The sequence below is a fragment of the Sardina pilchardus genome, chromosome 14, assembly GCF_963854185.1.
Source record: "Sardina pilchardus chromosome 14, fSarPil1.1, whole genome shotgun sequence".
NCBI lineage: Eukaryota > Metazoa > Chordata > Actinopteri > Clupeiformes > Clupeidae > Sardina > Sardina pilchardus.
This window is the reverse complement of record NC_085007.1, coordinates 9,955,155-9,973,203: the sequence shown is the minus strand read 5'-3', so window position 1 is coordinate 9,973,203 and position 18,049 is coordinate 9,955,155. Positions and strand designations below refer to the sequence as shown.

The following is an 18,049-nucleotide window of genomic DNA, read 5'->3' as shown; positions in this document are numbered from 1 at the left end:
GCCTCTTGCACTCTCTTGTTGCTGTCAAGGATGTGCTTGACCACACGCACACACACACAGACACACACACACACACACACACACACACCTGCAGGCGGCCTCCTGCACCCTCTTGTTGCCGTCAAGGATGTGCTTGACTACACGCACACACACACACACACACACAGACACACAGACACACACACACACCTGCAGGCGGCCTCCTGCACCCTCTTGTTGCCGTCGAGGATGCGCTTGAGCAGCTCGGTCATCAGGGGCTTGAGGTACTGGTCGGGCGGCTGGCTGACCACCCAGTGGGCGTAGCGGCTCAGCGTCCAGCAGGCGATGGAGCGCACCAGAGCCTTCTTGTCCGACAGGCACTGCACCAGGTGTGGGATCAGCTCGGGCAGGTACGCAATCATACCCTGCATACAGCCTAGGGAAGACAGGAGTGTGAGAGTGTGTGCATGTGTGTGATTGCACTTGTGTGTGTGTGTGGTTGACACCGTGTGTGTGGCTGTGCATGAGAGCATTTATGTGTGAGTGCGTGCATGTGTGTGATTGCACTTGTGTGTGTGTGGTTGACACCGTGTGTGTGGCTGTGCATGAAGCCGACTGTGTGTGTGTGTGTGTGTGTGTGTGTGTGTGTGTGTGCATTACCCTCTGCGATAGCTCCCAGCACCAGGATGCCCGACTCCTTGACGACCCACTCCTGGTGGAACAGCAGCTCCTTGAGCAGAGGGAGGATGTGCAGCAGCAGCTCGTCGCGGAACACGTTCGCTAGAACGTCTAGTGCAGCCGCAGAACACTTCCCTGCAGAGGAACACAGACAGCAGACAGAGTCCAGTCAGGGAGGGGGCCATCTTTGCTTTTCAGTCCACGGGCTTGACTACACTCAATCAAAAATCATGCCCTCTCTTTGCATAAGTGTGTGTACACTCAAGTTACAGTATCTATGTGAGGGTGCAATCATTGTACCTGTGTGTGTGTGTGTGTGTGTGTGTGTGTGTGTGTGTGTGTGTGTGTGTGTGTCTCCGTCTCCACACTCACTCAGGTTCCAGTCAGAGATGGTGTCGTCATCGTCCAGGTCGTCATCGTCATCATCGTCCTCTTCGATGCCGTCGCCCCCCTCGTGTTGCTGGGCAACGGTGCGCGAGCGGTGGAATCTGGGCCGGATGTCCTGCTCGTTGTCAGGGATGGCCTCGTCCTCCTCCTCCACGTCGCCCTGGAAACCACACACAGACACACACACAACTCTATCTCACCTGGTCATGGATACATCAGTGAGTAAGTAAGAAACTAAAGAAAAGACAAAAGAAAAAAAGACACCAAGAAAGGCAAGAAGGGGAAGAGAGAAAAGGAATGAAGAGAAAGGAAGGAAGGAAAGAAAGAAAGAAAAAAAGAAAAGAAATGAGTGTGCATACCTTCAGGAGAATGATGTCGATCTCTGAGTATCTCATCCCATTGACCAGCACTGGAGTGAGCCTGCAGGAGAGACAACATGTACAACAGCTACACACACAAACCATGTCCATCCGCATACACATGTCTAAAAGATATGTTCTAACAAGGACAAGGAATTTGAACATGACCACAGGGTGTCAATATTCAGGTAGGAGTGTGTGTGAGTGTGTGTGTGTGCGCATGTGTGTGTGTACTCACTGTGCCAGGTGTCCAGACAGCACGTCCTTACACACAGGCTGCTCAGCGAGCGTCAGCCAGAACTCGCAGGCTTCCAACGCCACGTTCTCATCCTGGTCCTGCGTACGCTGCAGCATGTACTAACAGACAGGAGGAGAACAGCATTATGGGAAACGTAGTCTCTACAACTGCCTTTCAAACTGTCCAGTCTTAACACACAACATGGGATACCTATGGCGAGCAGCATTACGGGAAACGGAGTCCCTATGACAGCCTTTAAAACTGTCCAGTCTTAACACAAAACATGGGATACCTACGGAGAGCAGCATTATGGGAAACGGAGTCCTTACAACAGCCTTTGAAACTGTCCAGTCTTAACACACAACATGGGATTCCTATATTTGGATTCCTATATCTGGATTCCTTTCGGTTTTATTTATTGAACTAGTTAAAGTAACTCCTGCTCCATACGGGGATACAGGACACAGCAAAGCATCTTATTCAGCAGGTGTCAGAAATGGCTCCAGCTGCAGAGCAGCATTTCCTCCAGCAGGGGGCGCCCTGTGTGTGTGTCATGTCATGTGGTCCTCAGCCAGCAGACACCACAAGCCCCAGACACCACAGACATCATGGCCACTCATTTGAATCCACCACAAGCACTACATGAGGCTAACATGCAGCAGAAACTTTAGGGTAATACCACTGACCATATAAAAACACGGGTTATACCAAAAACAGGCGGTAATAACAAGGATACGAGGAGGTTTATTTGTCACGCACATAGAAATACTAACGTGAAGCATGTACATGTTGTTTGGTGTAGCGCTTTTCTGTGCGAATGTAAAGAAAGAAACATCAAGAAATATACGTTTAAAAAATTGAGTATAAGAGAGTATAGAGTGCAGTGTGTGTACAGTAGTCTACAGTCCATGTGCAAGTATGTTGTTCAGGATACATACAGATGGCGTGAGGAAAGAAGCTCTTCCTCAGTCTCTCTGTTCTGGTCTTGCCCCCTTATATTACTCTAAAAGCACCTTCTATAACACTCACACTACACACACTACACACTTACATCATTCACACTACATCCCCCCTGCCCCTCCACAATCCACCCACCCCCCACACACACACCCCACCCATGTGCACAACAGGCGAAGGAACTGACCAATTTCACTGCATTCTTTGCTTTGGTAATGATATGCATGTGACAAATAAAACTCCTCGTATCCTTGTATCCTTGTAAACCAGCTGTACACAGCTGTCTACACGGCATCATATTTCTTGTTCTGTCTACACTTTGTATATCACACTGCACTTCTCTGCTTTTTTGCACTTCTGGTTAAACACAAACTGCATTTTGTTGTCTTTGTTTGTACTTGTACTCTGCACAATCACAATAATCTAATCTAATCTAATCGAGTGTAATCTAATCACGCTTTGGACAAAGACATCTGCCAAAATAGCCATAACCATAACCATGATCTATTTGCTCACACTGGTAGGTGTTGGTGTTGATGTTGATTACAGTTATTGATGATTAGTCTAGGTGTGTGTGGGGAGGGGGTGATATCAGTGTGTGGTGTGTGTTTGTGTGTAGGCATACAAGGATACAAGGATGTGTGTATTTGTCACATGCATATGATTACCAATGTAAAGAATGCAGTGAAATTGTCAGAATTTCACTGCATGCATGGTGTAGTGGGGTTTGTGCCTAGATCCCTGTGTGCGCGTGTGTGTGTGTGTGTGTGTGTGTGTGTGTGTGTCTCACCTGGATGATGTTGTGCATGTGGGGGAGCAGACGGTCCATGCGCACCTCCAGCAGCATGACCAGAGCTCTGCACACGTTCTTACGAACCTCCGGCTCCTCGTCCGTCGCCAGGGCAAACAGATTCTACAGGAACAAACAGAGAGGGAAAGGTCAGGGTGTGTGTGTGTGTGTGTGTGGGGAGGAGGGGTGCAAGTGTGTGTGAGTGTGTGCGAGCGTTGGTTTTGTTTACCTCAATGAAGGGGTCGATGTGAAGCATCAGTGCCTGAGTGCGGCTGATGATGAACTGATTAACACAAGCGATGGCATGAGACCTGAGAGAGAGAGAGAGAAAGGAAGAAAGAAAGAAAGAAAGAAAGAAAGAAAGAAAGAAAAATACAGTCAAAGGGAGAGAAGGGAAGCTTTAGAAGCGTTTTCAGAAGACTAAGCAACAAAGTAACACATTAAGACCTTGTAACCTTGTAACCGACGCATAACAACAATAGAAACATATTTGTGTGTGCATGCGTGTGTGTATGTGTGTGTGTGTGTGTGTGTGTGTGTGTGTGTGTGTGTGTGTGTGTGTGTGTGTGTGTGTGTGAGGGATTGTGGCAGTACCGTATCTTGGGGCTGTTGTGCTTGAAGAACTGGAGGAACTTGGGGATCATGACGTTGAGCGGCCGGTCCAGCATGTCACTGTCCAGGATCTCGGCCGAGTCCTCGCAGATCTTCTGCAGCGCTCCAAACGCCCCCTGCAGGAGAGAAACGAGCATTACACATTGCACCCTGCATGGCAGCAACAGGCAGATGCAAAACAACTGCTGGCTCTCTCTCTTTTGCAACCCCCAAAACAAACAATACTGTACAGTCTCCGTCCATTTCTTTTACAAAATACAGCAGAGGGTCCATCAATTCTTGCCTGTCAAACCACACATAAATCAAACTAACTAAGAACACATGGAGTTTTTAATAAGAGAGGCATTCACAGCAAGATCCAACATTAATCCCTAAACAGTCAATGCAAAGAAACCGTCTCTAGAAAATACTGTAATCTCAGTGAGGGGGTTCTTCAACCGACCATGAGGTCACCTCATAACAGACCACCCATTAAACGATTCCAGCGGTCTTTAAAAACGTCTCGGACACAGCTGGGCCTTAATCCTATTTGCCTGCCTGGCTGTGACAGCGGGCAGAGGAATAAGATGGGTGATCGCTGCCCGCAGGGGGGGGGGGGGGGGGGGGGAGGAAGAAGGGAAGGGAAGGGAGAAGGGAAGTCAGTCACTTAGTGGGATGACGGCACCGAGCGAGCCGCAGCGCGGCGGCAGACTGAACCAGACGGTGGTGAGGCGGAGGCAGGAAATGGAGCCCGACAGCAGCACGACGCGGAGTTAATTAACCAGACAGTCCGTCAGTCAGACAGACAGTGAGCTTCTCTCTTTTTCTCTCTCCCTCTCATCCCCTCCTCATTCCCCCCACGGCTCCTCTGAAACCCGCTGCGCTGCAGTAACTGAGAGAGACCGACGGAGAGGCAGAGCTGAGAGAGAGAGAGAGAGAGAGAGAGAAAGAGAGAGAGAGAGAGAGAGAGAGAGAGAGAGAAGCTACAGTACAGCAGGCAACCCGATTAGCCCCGTTTCACAAGATGTCGCCACTGTGTAAATCAGCCTCCTCCAGAGCAGCACAGTCCACAGGAAAGACAGAAACAGGAAGATGTTTTACCCGGGCCAATTACGGAATCATTAACATCAACGATGCCGGACATCTGGACACTGTGAATTTAGCTTTTTGACCGCATACATGACACATGTTCAATCAGAATAAAAACGGAATCATGTAACTGTACTGATGTGTCTCTGTTTATAACCTATATCTAAAAAAGAGGTTTACAAAAAAAAGAATAAAAACAGAATACACCACCCCTTTCATTCTGATTAAAAAGTCTAACCGGATCAGCGGTTTCATTCCGATCAAGGTATTTGAGTGTCATTTTTATTCCGATTGAGGTATTATTTATTCGCATAGGAATCGGATTAAAAGTGTCCATGTAAACCCACTATGTGGCTCGTGCAAGTGGGAAGAGGGAGAGGAAGTCGGATAGGGAGAGAAAGAGGGATAGGGAGAGGAAGAAGGAGAGGGAGAGGAAGAGGGATAGGGAGAGGAAGAAGGAGAGGGAGAGGAAGAGGGATAGGGAGAGGAAGAAGGATAAGGAGAGGAAGAGGGAGAGGGAGAGAAAGTCGGATAGGGAGAGGAAGAAGGATAAGGAGAGGAAGAGGAAGAGGGAGAGGGAGAGACAGTCGGATAGGGAGAGGAAGAGGGAGATGGAAGTTGGGAGTTTGTGAGCGAGTCATTAATTCACATTTACTCCCGGTCCCACAGCAGATGCCTTTATACACAGAACACAACCCCTAAAGCGGCGCTTTAATCACTGGAGTCCATGGCTAATCACACCCTGGACACGCGTAATGTGTCTGGTCCATCACCTGAGCTCTAGAAACGCCAATGTCCCTTTTTCACACACACACACACACACACACACACGCCTGGAGCCAACCCACAGCTCTTCCTCTGGCTGCAGCACCGATGACTAGCAACGTTCTTGTGTCAACACACACACACACTCACACATTCACACACCTAGAACATCAAGCGCCTTGAACAAGTTAACAGTGCCTAGCAACAGTCACACGAGTAGACGTGAACATTAAAACGACACATGAAAACATGTCATAGCATCATTGATACAGCGTCCTTGGTTCTTTAGCGATAACTCTCCAATTCTCCACACTCCAGGGACTCCAACACACTCCCACCCCAACCCCCTAAACACACTCCCGACACACTCCCGCCACGCCCCGACACACTCCATTAAACCCAGGCATTCTTAATCACTACACTCTGCCAACAGCCTCAAGGCAACAGCCCCAGCAGAAGTGGGGAGGGGAGGCCACATCACTGCTGTGGGTAATAGCACAGCCCCCCCCTCCCCCCCTCCCTTCCTCTCCTCTCCCCTTCCAATCACTGCTTTACTGCCCTGTAACCTCTGTCCATATAAACACACAGCCATGTCAAGGCCTGACCACCCCCTACGCCACACACACACACACACACACACACACACACACCACCGCTGCCGTGGGGAGTGTTGTCGTGGCCGCGAGCCTAAATAGAAGCATCAGCGGCGCTCTATAAATGTGCAGGCCTGACGCTGCACCTGCCACACACTGCACAGGGCTTTTTATAGACGCACGGGTGGAGCCACCGGTCAATGTGTAGAATTTAACACAGGGTAGGAGATATGTAGACACACATGTGCGTGTACACACACACACACACACACACACACACATACTATTCCAAACACCTGGCTGGTGTTTATAGTCCAGTCATTTGACATACAGGCAACGATGTTTGTGTGAATTATGTGAAAAGTGTGTGTGCGCGTGTGAGTGTGTGTGCATGCACGTGCATATTTCTATGTGTGTGTGCACTGCACGCATGCTAGAGAGAGTGTAAGTGTGAGTGTGAGTGTGTATGTACGTGTGTGTGTTTGTGTGTGTGTGTGTGTGTGTGTACGTGTGTGTACGTGTGTGTACGTGTGTGTACATGTGTGTGTACGTGTGTGTACGTGTGTGTACGTGTGTGTGTGTGTGTGTGTACGTGTGTGTACGTGTGTGTACGCACAGATACAGACATATCACAAACAAACTGCAAAGTGTCTAAACCTCGTCACACTCCATGTCGCATGGTGCCGTTTTCAGCTTCACATCAGAAGGGAATAATCACAACAAAGGCCACTCAACTAAACTGCATAGAGACACACACACACACACACACACACACACACACACACACACACACACACAAGACCACTCAACTAAACTGCTTGGGTGGGTGCCAAGAAAACACTCCACTGTATGGATGACATCCACATGACTGGAATGCTACAGTACACACACACGCGCGCGCGCACACACACACACACACACACACACAATGCATGTCCAGACAGACCTTTCCACAAGAGAAAGCAAATGTTCTTGGACAGGAATGTCCCAGAAAGGTTGAGGTCAAATGTTATGCTGACAAAGTCAGGCAGTGAAGCTTGTGCTTTCTAGAGCATTCTACACTCTTGGAGTCTTACACAGTTGGCTACATGAGTACACGGTAGTGAAAAGTTGTGATTTACGCATCCAAATTTAGCTCCCCATCATAACGTGAGCGCTTACATTTCGGTCCTGCTACTTTTAAGGCATTCTGCAACTACAGCAGTGTTTCATTAAAGTTCACACAGAGTGGACATTCTCATTCTTTACCCTATATACTGTATGTGACACATTCGCCCCCTCTTTTCAACCTCACTCCTGTCCTGATCGAGCATATTGTGATCGGGCCCGTCTGTTATTTGAGCTCACAACACACATAGCAGACAAAGTACTGGCACTGATTTACTTCCAAATTCATGATCTGAATCAAGATAAGGATTCCAGACACAGGAACTTTGTTTAACTGACAAATGACAGGGTGATGATGGCCCTGCTCTCATTCAAGTGTATCAGTAGCTTGTGAATCAGCGAACTGAAACAGATTAATATGATAAATATTCATATGAAGAAACTAGGGCGTTTACATGGATATTGAGTATTTTTACGTTTTCCGATTGTGTGTTTGCACATGTAAACATCATATCCTGATTTCAGAAAACCTAGATAAGCCCTTATTCTGGTTTTGAGAAATGCACATCTATTCCATCTACGTCTGGTTAAGCTACATGTTACATGAAGTACTCCAAAAGAAACCACCTCCCTTATCCTGCAGTCAGTAAAGATACTAAATAGGCATACAATGTAAAAAGACACATATAAAAGACATAAAATGTTAGTCAGAGGAGTTATTCCAGTTGACGATACAGTCAATATAAACAAATTTATGAAACAAAAAAATACTAACATGCATACAGTAACAATTGAAAAGCTGTGACACATGACACACACTGAAGAGGGATGAGCGTTAGTCAGCAGAGTACAAGCTAAAGTGGTTACTCCAGGGGCAACCCCACACACACACCCCCACAACACTGAGCAGAGTCTGACCTACTGGGCAACCGCAGTGACCAGGCTGCTGGTCCCTGGCCCAAGGCTGACCTCATGCTCCACTGCAGTCACACACACACACACACACACACACCAAGCTCCACTTCTATACACTGATTCTGCAAAGCCAAAGCCACACAAGCACACACAAACACAAACACACACACACACACACACACACACACCCCAAAGCCAAAGCCACACAAGCACACACAAACACAAACACACACACACACACACACACCCCAAAATCAGCAAGCTTCTTAGGAGTCAGAGCAAGTCCAAGCTTACAGTAGAAAGGTGATATTATCTACTCAGCACTTGTAAGTCCCAAAAGGAGGTTAATCTGCCCGTTCTGATGTAACTTTACTGATGGACTGACAGATGCACTGCTCAGGGCTCTGCTTGCATCAAGCCTCTTGTTCAAGTTACGGAGTCTGTTGTGAATTTGATACGTTTCCACGTATCCAAGCGCCATAGTGTGTTTATTAAATGTATTACTGACGGGTGTTGTTTTCTGATGTAGCAGTTAGACTGGATGTCCGACTACATCGTTCAACAGGTCGCAACTAAACAAAGACAGACAGACAGACAGACAGACAGACAAGGAGGGAAGGAGACAAGAGTGAAAAGATCAAGACCCTTAGGCAAGCAAGTGTGTAAACGAGACAAAGTGTGTGTGTGTGTGTGTGTGTGTGTGTGTGTGCGTCTTTCTGTCTGTCTGTGTCTTCTTGAGTGAGAATAAGAGCCTCTGAGAATTGAAGAGTTGGATAAACCTTTGCTCAACATTTCTGTAATCACAACTCTGAGGTTGCTCCAGCTGACCCAAATCCCTCCCTCTGCAGTGTGTGTGTGTGTGTGTGTGTGTGTGTGTGTGTGTGTTCTCCATGAGATACATACCACGTGCCTGCCCACAAAGAGACACACTGTGGTAGCAAATGTCAGTCAAACACATGAGTGCAAGCATGCATATGCGTGAACGTGTGTATGCATGCGTGTGTGTGTGTGTGTGTGTGTGTGTGTGTGTGTGTGTATACTCCTGATTGTAACCTAATAACACAACACTAGCTAGAAAAGCACTCTGAGAGTGCAGACCTCCGCCAAGCGCCTCCTAGATCTGGATCACTCCCAGAATGCAATGGTTCCTTCCTTGGGTCATTTCAGACGTTTCCAGAAAATTTAATCAAATTTCATCCATAACTTTTTGAGTTATCTTGCCAACAGACAAACAAACAGACAGAGGGATGAACAATCAAACCCCGATGAAAACATAAGCTCATTGGCGGAGGTAAATATACCTCCTAAATAACTTCAGAGGAAGACCTCAGCGAGTGTGTGTGTGTGTGTGTGTTTTTGTGTGTGTGTCTGTATATATACTGTCTGCGTGCTAAATATACTTCCTGAATGACTTCAGAGGGAAGTTGATGATTTACCTCAGAAAGTGTATGTCTATATGTGTGTTGTGTGTGTATGCATTACTCTTTCACTGTGTGTGCGCGTGCATGTGTGTGTGTGTGTGTGTGTGTGTGTGTGTGTGTGTGTGTGTGTGTGTGTGTGTGTGTGTGTGTAATTATGCAATATCTGGGTAAATATATAAGTGTGTCGTTTCTCTATGAGCAGGCATCTGTGTGTATGTGTGTACATTTTGCCATATTGTGTGTGTCTGTATACATGTGCTGAGGAGGTGTCATGGAATTGTTTGTGCACACAGGCGTGTCTTGCCCATCTTTTCGAGTAGTTTTTGATCAAAGCCAACATCTGCAGTTTCTCCCACATAGAAAATATTTCATCCCCATGGTACACTTCCATCAATCATACTGCGTGACACACACACACGTTTGCTGGAAACCATCCAGCACAGAGGCGACTGCAAAGCAGCATGGGAGGGTCCGTTCTATTTTAGGAGCTTGTTGCAGGGGAGTGTTACCCACAATGCACCTCTGTCAAGCTAACAGAGGGGAAATGTGCAGGGCTGTGCATAAGGCAAGGCACACCTAGGGTAACACACATCTCGCTAACACACATCTCGGTAATACACCTCAGGTAACACACATCTCGGTAACACACATCTCAGGTAACACACACACCCCAGGTAACACGCACCTCAGGTAACAAGCACCTCAGGTAACACGCACACATGAAGTAATACACATCTCCGATCCTCATGGAACGCAAGTAGAGCACACTCCACAACGCACAACTCACACAACGCACAACTCACATACAGTAACGCAGCTAACTGCATCCCTTCAGGTAACGACTGCGGGATAACACGAGTCTTTAGGAGAGCATTTATATAATATTATATTACATTACGTTACATTTGGCTGACGCTGCTTGACCGAAGCAACTTCCAACAAGCGCAGCAGGTTCTGTCTACAGTGGGAGGAGACGCTTCCTAGTGTCATGGGCTTTGAGCGACAGACCAATAAATCATCAGGATACAGGGACAATTGATGAACATGTGACCTCGAAAAAGAGACAGGCAACCCTTGAGGTGCCACTCTGATCACCCAGCACATACATGTTCTTGGACACACACACTTGAAGGTTTAATTTACGCGTGTGTCACACTGTGAGCAAGGCCAGTGGCCATAACTCAGTGTAATGACACCACACTCACACACAACATACACACACCCACACACAACACACACACACTCTAAAAGACCATTAGTTTACACAGATGGAGATCACCACTACACAGATGGAGATCACCACTTGCATCCAAAAACGCATACAGCAGGCAGACCTTTTTTAAAACCAGGAGCACACAGCCATTCAAATCTTCACACAAAACAATAACTGAGGATTGTGTTGTGTTGTGTTTTTTTTTTTTTTTTTTAAACACAGGGAGACAACAAGAATATCTCAAGATCTACAAAAGACAATCCTGCCTGCAAATATGTAACCGTGTGCATGTACTTTTTAATCTGTGCCATCCATAGAACACACCACACACACACACACACACACACACACACACACACGGGCCCCCTGCTTAGAGCACACAGCTGAGTTTAGTAAACAACGCAGTCTGGCCCAGCTGCTCACTGTGACGTTTGTAAAACAGTCCTTCCTGTGCAAACAAACAGTCCTTCCTAAACAAACTAAAGGCTGAGGATTCCCCTCACGCCATATACAGTTTTTATTACTGCCTACAAGAAGTGTGTGTGTGTGTGCGTGTGTGTGTGTGTGTGTGTGTGTGTGTGTGTGTGTGTGTGTGTGTGTGTGTCTTACCTCGCATGTGTTGTAGTCTTCTGAATCCAAAAGCTGACATAGTTTGGGCAGAAGCTCTGGCCAGTTCTGCAGTTCGCCCTTTGAAGCGATGGTGGTGATAAGGATACCTAGAGAGAGAGAGAGAGAGAGAGAGAGAGAGAGAGAGAGAGAGAGAGAGAGAGAGAGAGAGGGGAGAGAGAGAGAGAGAGGAGAGAGAGAGAAACACTATGAGATGAATGTTAAATGTGTGAGCACTTCTCCAGCTCCCTCTGGATGTGTGTGAATGTGTGTGTGTGTGTGTGCATGTGCTCATGTCTTTCAGCATAGTGGAGTCTTCTGTAGACAGTCAGACCAATCAGATCATAATGCAGTCTTCCCTGCACAGTCAAAACACTCCGATCATAATGCAGTCTTCACTGCACATTCAAAACACTCCGATCATAACACAGTCCTCCCTGCTGCCCTACTGCTATGTTACTGCTACTACATTGCACATATCTGGACATGTTGTTCACACATTGTTGATATTACATAACCATATATATTCTGCTCTTATAAGGTCACTGCGAATACACTCCACATATTTATAAATAATTTATATTACTCTAAACCATCTACAGTAAACCAACTGTATACGACTGCCTACACTGCACTATATTTCGTGTCCTGTCTATACACCACCTGTCTACACTTTGTATATCACATTGCAGTTTCTGCTTTTTTTTTGTACTTTTGGTTAGACATAATCTGCATTCCGTTGTCTTTGTACTTGAACTCTGCTCAAGGACAACAAAGTTGAATCTAATGTAATCTAATCTAGTCTTCTCAGCACATTCAAAACACTCAGATCATAACACAGTCTTGCCTGCATTCAAATCACTCAGATCATAACACAGTCTTGCCTGCATTCAAAACACTCAGATCATAACACAGTCTTCCCTGCACATTCAAAACACCTAGATCATAACACAGTCTTCCCTGCACACTGAAAATAATGCATTGTTTCTGCACAGCAACCATTTCCCTGTACAATGCTAACTCAGAGATCCTAATATGGTCTTTCCTCCGCAGTGAAAACCCAGATCATATTGTAGCTTTCTGCACAGTGAAAATGATCCAAGCACAATTTAGCTACACAATGCAAACTCTCAGATCATAATGAAGTCTTCTAGCACAGTGAGAACGAACACATCAGGAGAGAAAGGCTTAGGCTTTATTCCCCTTCACAGTGAAACATTTTTTATTATTATTATTTTAAGTCATTTATTTTCTCTTACAGCGCCTTGTGGCATTGAACACTAAATATTCAGGCCAAAATGCATATTTATTCCCCTGGCAACCTGGCAAGTATGAACAGCATATGAAAGCAACAAATGTATCTCAGCCCATCTTGTTTCAACTGGTGCACAAATAGGATTTGTACGTGAAACGACTGAAAAGGCGTTGCATTCAGATGGGAGGCAATGTCCTATTTAGTTTTCGATGATGGTAGAAAATATAATAGACAAAAGCAAAAACAATGAAGGTTTGTCTAATCAATGCAAGCTTTGAATGATCGCAAATGCAGAGAGATTTGTAGATCACTGTGAAACAAAAAAAAACAAACAAGATTCTTCAGAGACTCTCTGCCCTATGAAATATCAGAATTATAATCTCCATGGCAACAGAGAATGATGGCAAGATTGCTTTTTCTCCTATCAAAAACCATAGCCTACATAATGAAAAATATCCTGACCAAAGAACAACTGGGTGAATGAATAATAGCTGTGCAGCGGTCATATCACCCCTACGGACAGCTCGGCACCAAACAGTCTGGGCAGGCACTGCCCCAGGCTTCTGAAGCAGCGCGTCCTCAAGGGGTCTGTTTGCCAAGTGACCGTTAATGACCACAGCTAGCAGCTCCTCCTGACTCAAAGAGTGGGTGTGACGCTTGTCGGCCATATTGATTTTACCAATTTGCCTCCTGTCGATCTCATCTCCTCCTCTGGCCCTGACACCGTGATAAGCCGGCAACGAGGGCTTTAGGGAGGAACTCGAGGCCAAACAGAAGCAAAATGTCAGAACCCCAAGGCTTTTCAAGGTAATATGCACATGGTCACAGCGCAACTTGACCAACAACTGGCCACGCTTAACCCCCAAGAGCCCAAAGGGCTTGTGATGCCTGTGTCTCCATGGGCCCTTACAGGTTAATCTACCACTTGACCATCACTCTGCTGGAGCAGTCACACTCGGTTCTACAGTATGCAAGTAGTACAGTACACAAGGATGTTTATTTACAGTACATGCTGCTATACTAACGTGTCCTGGTCACACTACGTATTAACTGTTCCCGTTTTTGAAAGTCGCTTTGGATAAAAGCGGTCACCTAATGACCAAATGTAAAATGTCACACAGCAGCACAGATCAGCTCCGCACATTCATATCCACATTCACATCCAGCGGACTTGTGTAGACCCAAAAACTGGCTTAAACCGTTTAACAGGCTAAATTAGATTTGTTCTGGCGACTCTGCATTTGGAATGACATTTAGCCCTGACCTAAAGCTGACCCCTCATTTCTGACCACTCATTTTTCCTGATGTCTGACCGCTAGACTTACCAATTCTTAATTAAATAAGAAAAGGGCAGACTTGGGCACTAAATCCATAGCTACTGACTCTAGAATGCCTTCATCTGGCCCTGATATGGCACCAATATGGCCCTGATATGGCCCTGATACGGCCTCAAATATGACTCTGTTCTGACGAAGTTCCAGTCATACCCCTGTGTCTTCACTCACTCCTACCCCCTGGTCAGATCAGCATGCTCTTATACATGTCCCATCAGTGTGCTGCGGTAAAGGCACTTAATGTGAAATGGGACCTGTTGACATAAATCAGAACCACGACAGGCTTATACTATTTTAGAGAGAGAGTGTGTGTGTGTGTGTGTGTGTGTATATTCCTGGGTAGGTTCCTCTGACATGAAAAGTGAGGAGTCTCTGATGTTCTGTGTGTGTTTGTGTGTGTGTGTGTGTGTGCGCGCGCACTCACCCACAGTGGCCCGGATCAGAGGCGAAGAATCTCCAATATTCTCCAGGCACTCGTTCTTGATGAACTCAGACACGCCGTTGGGGAAGTTCTGGTAGTGGGCCTTCACATTGTTCTTGAGGATGAGTCCACTTAGGGAGCGAGTGGGCTCATCTAGGTGCAGGGAGAGGGCAGCACACAGAAAGCAGGTTTAATATGGCCCACCCAAAGCAGCACATAGAGCCCAGTCTAGAGTATGGTTCGGTCTTGTGAGTGAGAAACTACAGTAATCTTCTGGCACTTATCCATTCAACTCTGTTTATATATCTACACTACAGACATATGCTATCTCACCCCCCCCCCCCCCACACACACACACACACACACACACACACACACACACACACACACACCTGCAACTCTGAGGGCAAAGGTCATGATGTGACTGATATTGTGACCTCAGGTTGACGGCGATCCCTGCAGAAAATCCCTAACGGCATCCCTCATGGGCCCATCAAAGCACCCAGGACCCAATTAGGATGTCAACAAGGGCTGCTGGCCAATCCGTCACCACTGCCAATTTCGGCTTTTAACTAAATCAACAGTTACCACACGCCACATGCATACCTACAGTACATAAGCTGACTCCTTTACCGAGCGCCTTGCTTTACTACTCATGCTCTGTCTGTTCCCTGAGGCACAATAGCTCTCCAAATTAGAAACGTTAGAAGCGTTCATTATCAATGAGTGCAGAAGCTAACATGGGTTCACGTGGGAGGTGCTGCTCAACCAGCAGCATGGCACGATCCTACGTACTCGTTTCAGCAGCACGAGAGTCTGCTCAGCCGTCTGTCACTCTGGCAAGAGTTTGACAACCCCGACTATCAGGGATTTAAAATTAGCGCGACCCATATTCTTCCAGAGATTTATCCTCTCTACATGCTGCCAAGAACATGTACTGTACAAGGCTCTGTGAAAACTGACAACCTACGGCATGCTCACCGACACTGTGTCAGCATTGGCTTTCGGCATGTCTGACAGAAGAATTCGGATAGTTGCTGATCTTACCTTCCGATTTTAACTTTGTCAGGACAAATATCAGGTAGTTGTTGAAGTCTGGATACTGGTTGAGTTGCTCCAGTTTCTGTGGGGTGTTGTCAAGGAAAGATTATAGACCTACAGGACATTAAGCATGCACATATAAATATGAGAGGACCAAGAAACTGGGTGTGTGAAGGGGGTGTCGGTGGTAGGGATTCAGTAGCACATTTCTTTCATGTGACAGCTACTATGATTCCTATTTCTAAGGAGCTGTCATTAGAGGCAACCCAGTGATATCACCGTCATCAGCGACGTTGACAGGTTTATGTCCGCGACACGCTCATTACTGTCGTCCGTGAAACATCAGACATGGCGCAGCACTGGATTAAAATGATAAACAAAGGCTTAGGATAATCCCCGGCAAACAAAAGACAAAGATGTAAACCTACACATGGCCTGTGTTACAGACTATGTATTGGCCAGGTCGTTTATCGATTCAAATCAAGATGTTGTTGTTTATTGTGGTAGCCCATGAATAAACAATCAATGACCGTCACGTTCGCACAAGGCGAACAACCTCTCATCGGTGGAAATGATGGCAGCATATGGGGAGATGTCCTTCAAAACAAAACATGTCCTTCTCACAAGTGAGACGTTTACAGACAAAAGGGTGTGAGGAAGTTATGTTTTCTGACTGTTACAGACATAATCGACAGACTAGGGCTATAACAATAGATCATGGATGACAATTACACTAACGTTATCGTTCTATTGTGCGGAGCAGCAGACTATGGTAGGAAACAATTACTTCGCCTCCAATGCAACACAAGTAAGAAATGTAGATGCCATTCCAAGAAATGTCATCAATTAACTATTAATACTGGAGTCAAAAACAGCAGAAATCCGTCGCTCAGCCTTTCATTTCTTTTGTCATGGGCTTGGAATTCAGTACGTTATACAGGCAATTAATTAGCCTAAACACCCAACTCGTAATGCAAATGGTTGACCATCAGCCAACAACAATTCAGATGCTAATAAAACACCCCTGTGATGCATACTGTACCTTACCGAAAGGTTAAGGTAATTGGATGTGTCATCGTCGGTTGTTCATAAACACCGAGAGCCGAGTCGCGTATATCAAAACTCGACTCGCCCTGCCACCAAGCAATTGACACACATTCCTTATTAGCCGACAGGGACAGCCATGTCATTTTGTTGAGCAATACCAACGCAACCAGATGAACGATACTGGAATGTTAGACAGGGAAAATGAAGGGATAAAATAGCATAAATCCATGCCCCCCTGCACTTCACTTGAGTCTACGGGCAGCTTGATCAGCTGTGTTAGCCCAGAGGCTAGCTCAGGCAGCGTACCATTCACACTTCTATTGTGTTTGTCACTCTCACACAGCTTGCCACAAATCTGCCTTCAGCACCAAGGATACTTGTTGGACGGATCTTTGCGTTGTGGTATCCGGAGACTGGGACTCCTTCAGAAGCTGAAGAATCTGTTGAAGTCCTTGCTCGTCTGGTTTCCAAGCGCACTCCATCTTAGCTAGCTCTCTCTCTCTCTGGGTTGCTGCAGTGGCAACAGACAGACAGACACGTTCTCGATTTAAGCCCACGTCCCGCTTTTAAGAAAACAGACGAACAGCAAGCGTGCAAGGACTGCAAAATGTCTCTTTAACAACACTGCTGTTGAACTTACCTTGAAAGGTTCTTCCTACTAAAATATTAAAGTCTGAGATTCACAGACATGGGCCTGACAGGAACATTCCGTTTTGCAATAAGAGCTTCACATAGGGAGTCATGGCGCATTTGGTCATATCCCCACAGAGGCGCATCAGGGTCCTAAAGCACGCCCTTTAAGGCAGTCCTATCAAATCCCGATGTGACAACTGAAACGCAATCACAACAATAGATAGGGTAGGCTATTTTTTTCACCACCTCAACCTCGTTTTCGAGCTGGACCTTAGTCAAAGACCTTAATCAAAAATACAACAAGCCAGAGAAAGCATTACCTATATTCTATGGTCCACCAGGCCAATCATAAATCATGAATGTGTCGGAGTAGGCTAAGGCAATTTACTTGACTCCATTGTCACAGTGTCTGCACAGTTTATTTAGACACAAAGCCCAAATTACATCCTAAGAATCCTGTCTGGTCCTCTCTCTCTATTCAATTCAGCTTTATTAGCATGACTGTCGGTAATGTTGCCAATGCACAAAACAAAACAGCATAACGATTTTACAGTAACATAATAACATGAAAATAAGGAAACAGTAACAATAATATGTAACATGAAAAACGGTGTGAATTCACTCACTTTC

General features: G+C 46.2%; 1 protein-coding gene across 2 annotated transcripts in view; it reads right to left on the bottom strand.

The window, feature by feature from the left end:
- tnpo1 (transportin 1) overlaps positions 1–17,544 on the bottom strand; it is a 30,323-nt gene extending 12,779 nt beyond the window's left edge. For both annotated transcript variants that reach the window (XM_062554461.1, XM_062554462.1), the window contains exons 1-13: positions 17,427–17,544; positions 17,164–17,297; positions 15,746–15,821; positions 14,702–14,851; positions 11,692–11,798; positions 3,983–4,116; positions 3,618–3,699; positions 3,389–3,511; positions 1,642–1,760; positions 1,404–1,464; positions 1,030–1,204; positions 640–792; positions 190–415 (exon numbers count right to left, since the gene is read on the bottom strand). In XM_062554461.1, the coding sequence (XP_062410445.1) occupies positions 190–415; positions 640–792; positions 1,030–1,204; positions 1,404–1,464; positions 1,642–1,760; positions 3,389–3,511; positions 3,618–3,699; positions 3,983–4,116; positions 11,692–11,798; positions 14,702–14,851; positions 15,746–15,821; positions 17,164–17,268 (1,511 nt within the window). In that variant the 5' untranslated portion in view covers positions 17,269–17,297; positions 17,427–17,544. The remainder of the gene's footprint in view (positions 1–189; positions 416–639; positions 793–1,029; positions 1,205–1,403; positions 1,465–1,641; positions 1,761–3,388; positions 3,512–3,617; positions 3,700–3,982; positions 4,117–11,691; positions 11,799–14,701; positions 14,852–15,745; positions 15,822–17,163; positions 17,298–17,426) is intronic.
- Positions 17,545–18,049: the final 505 nt, after the last annotated feature.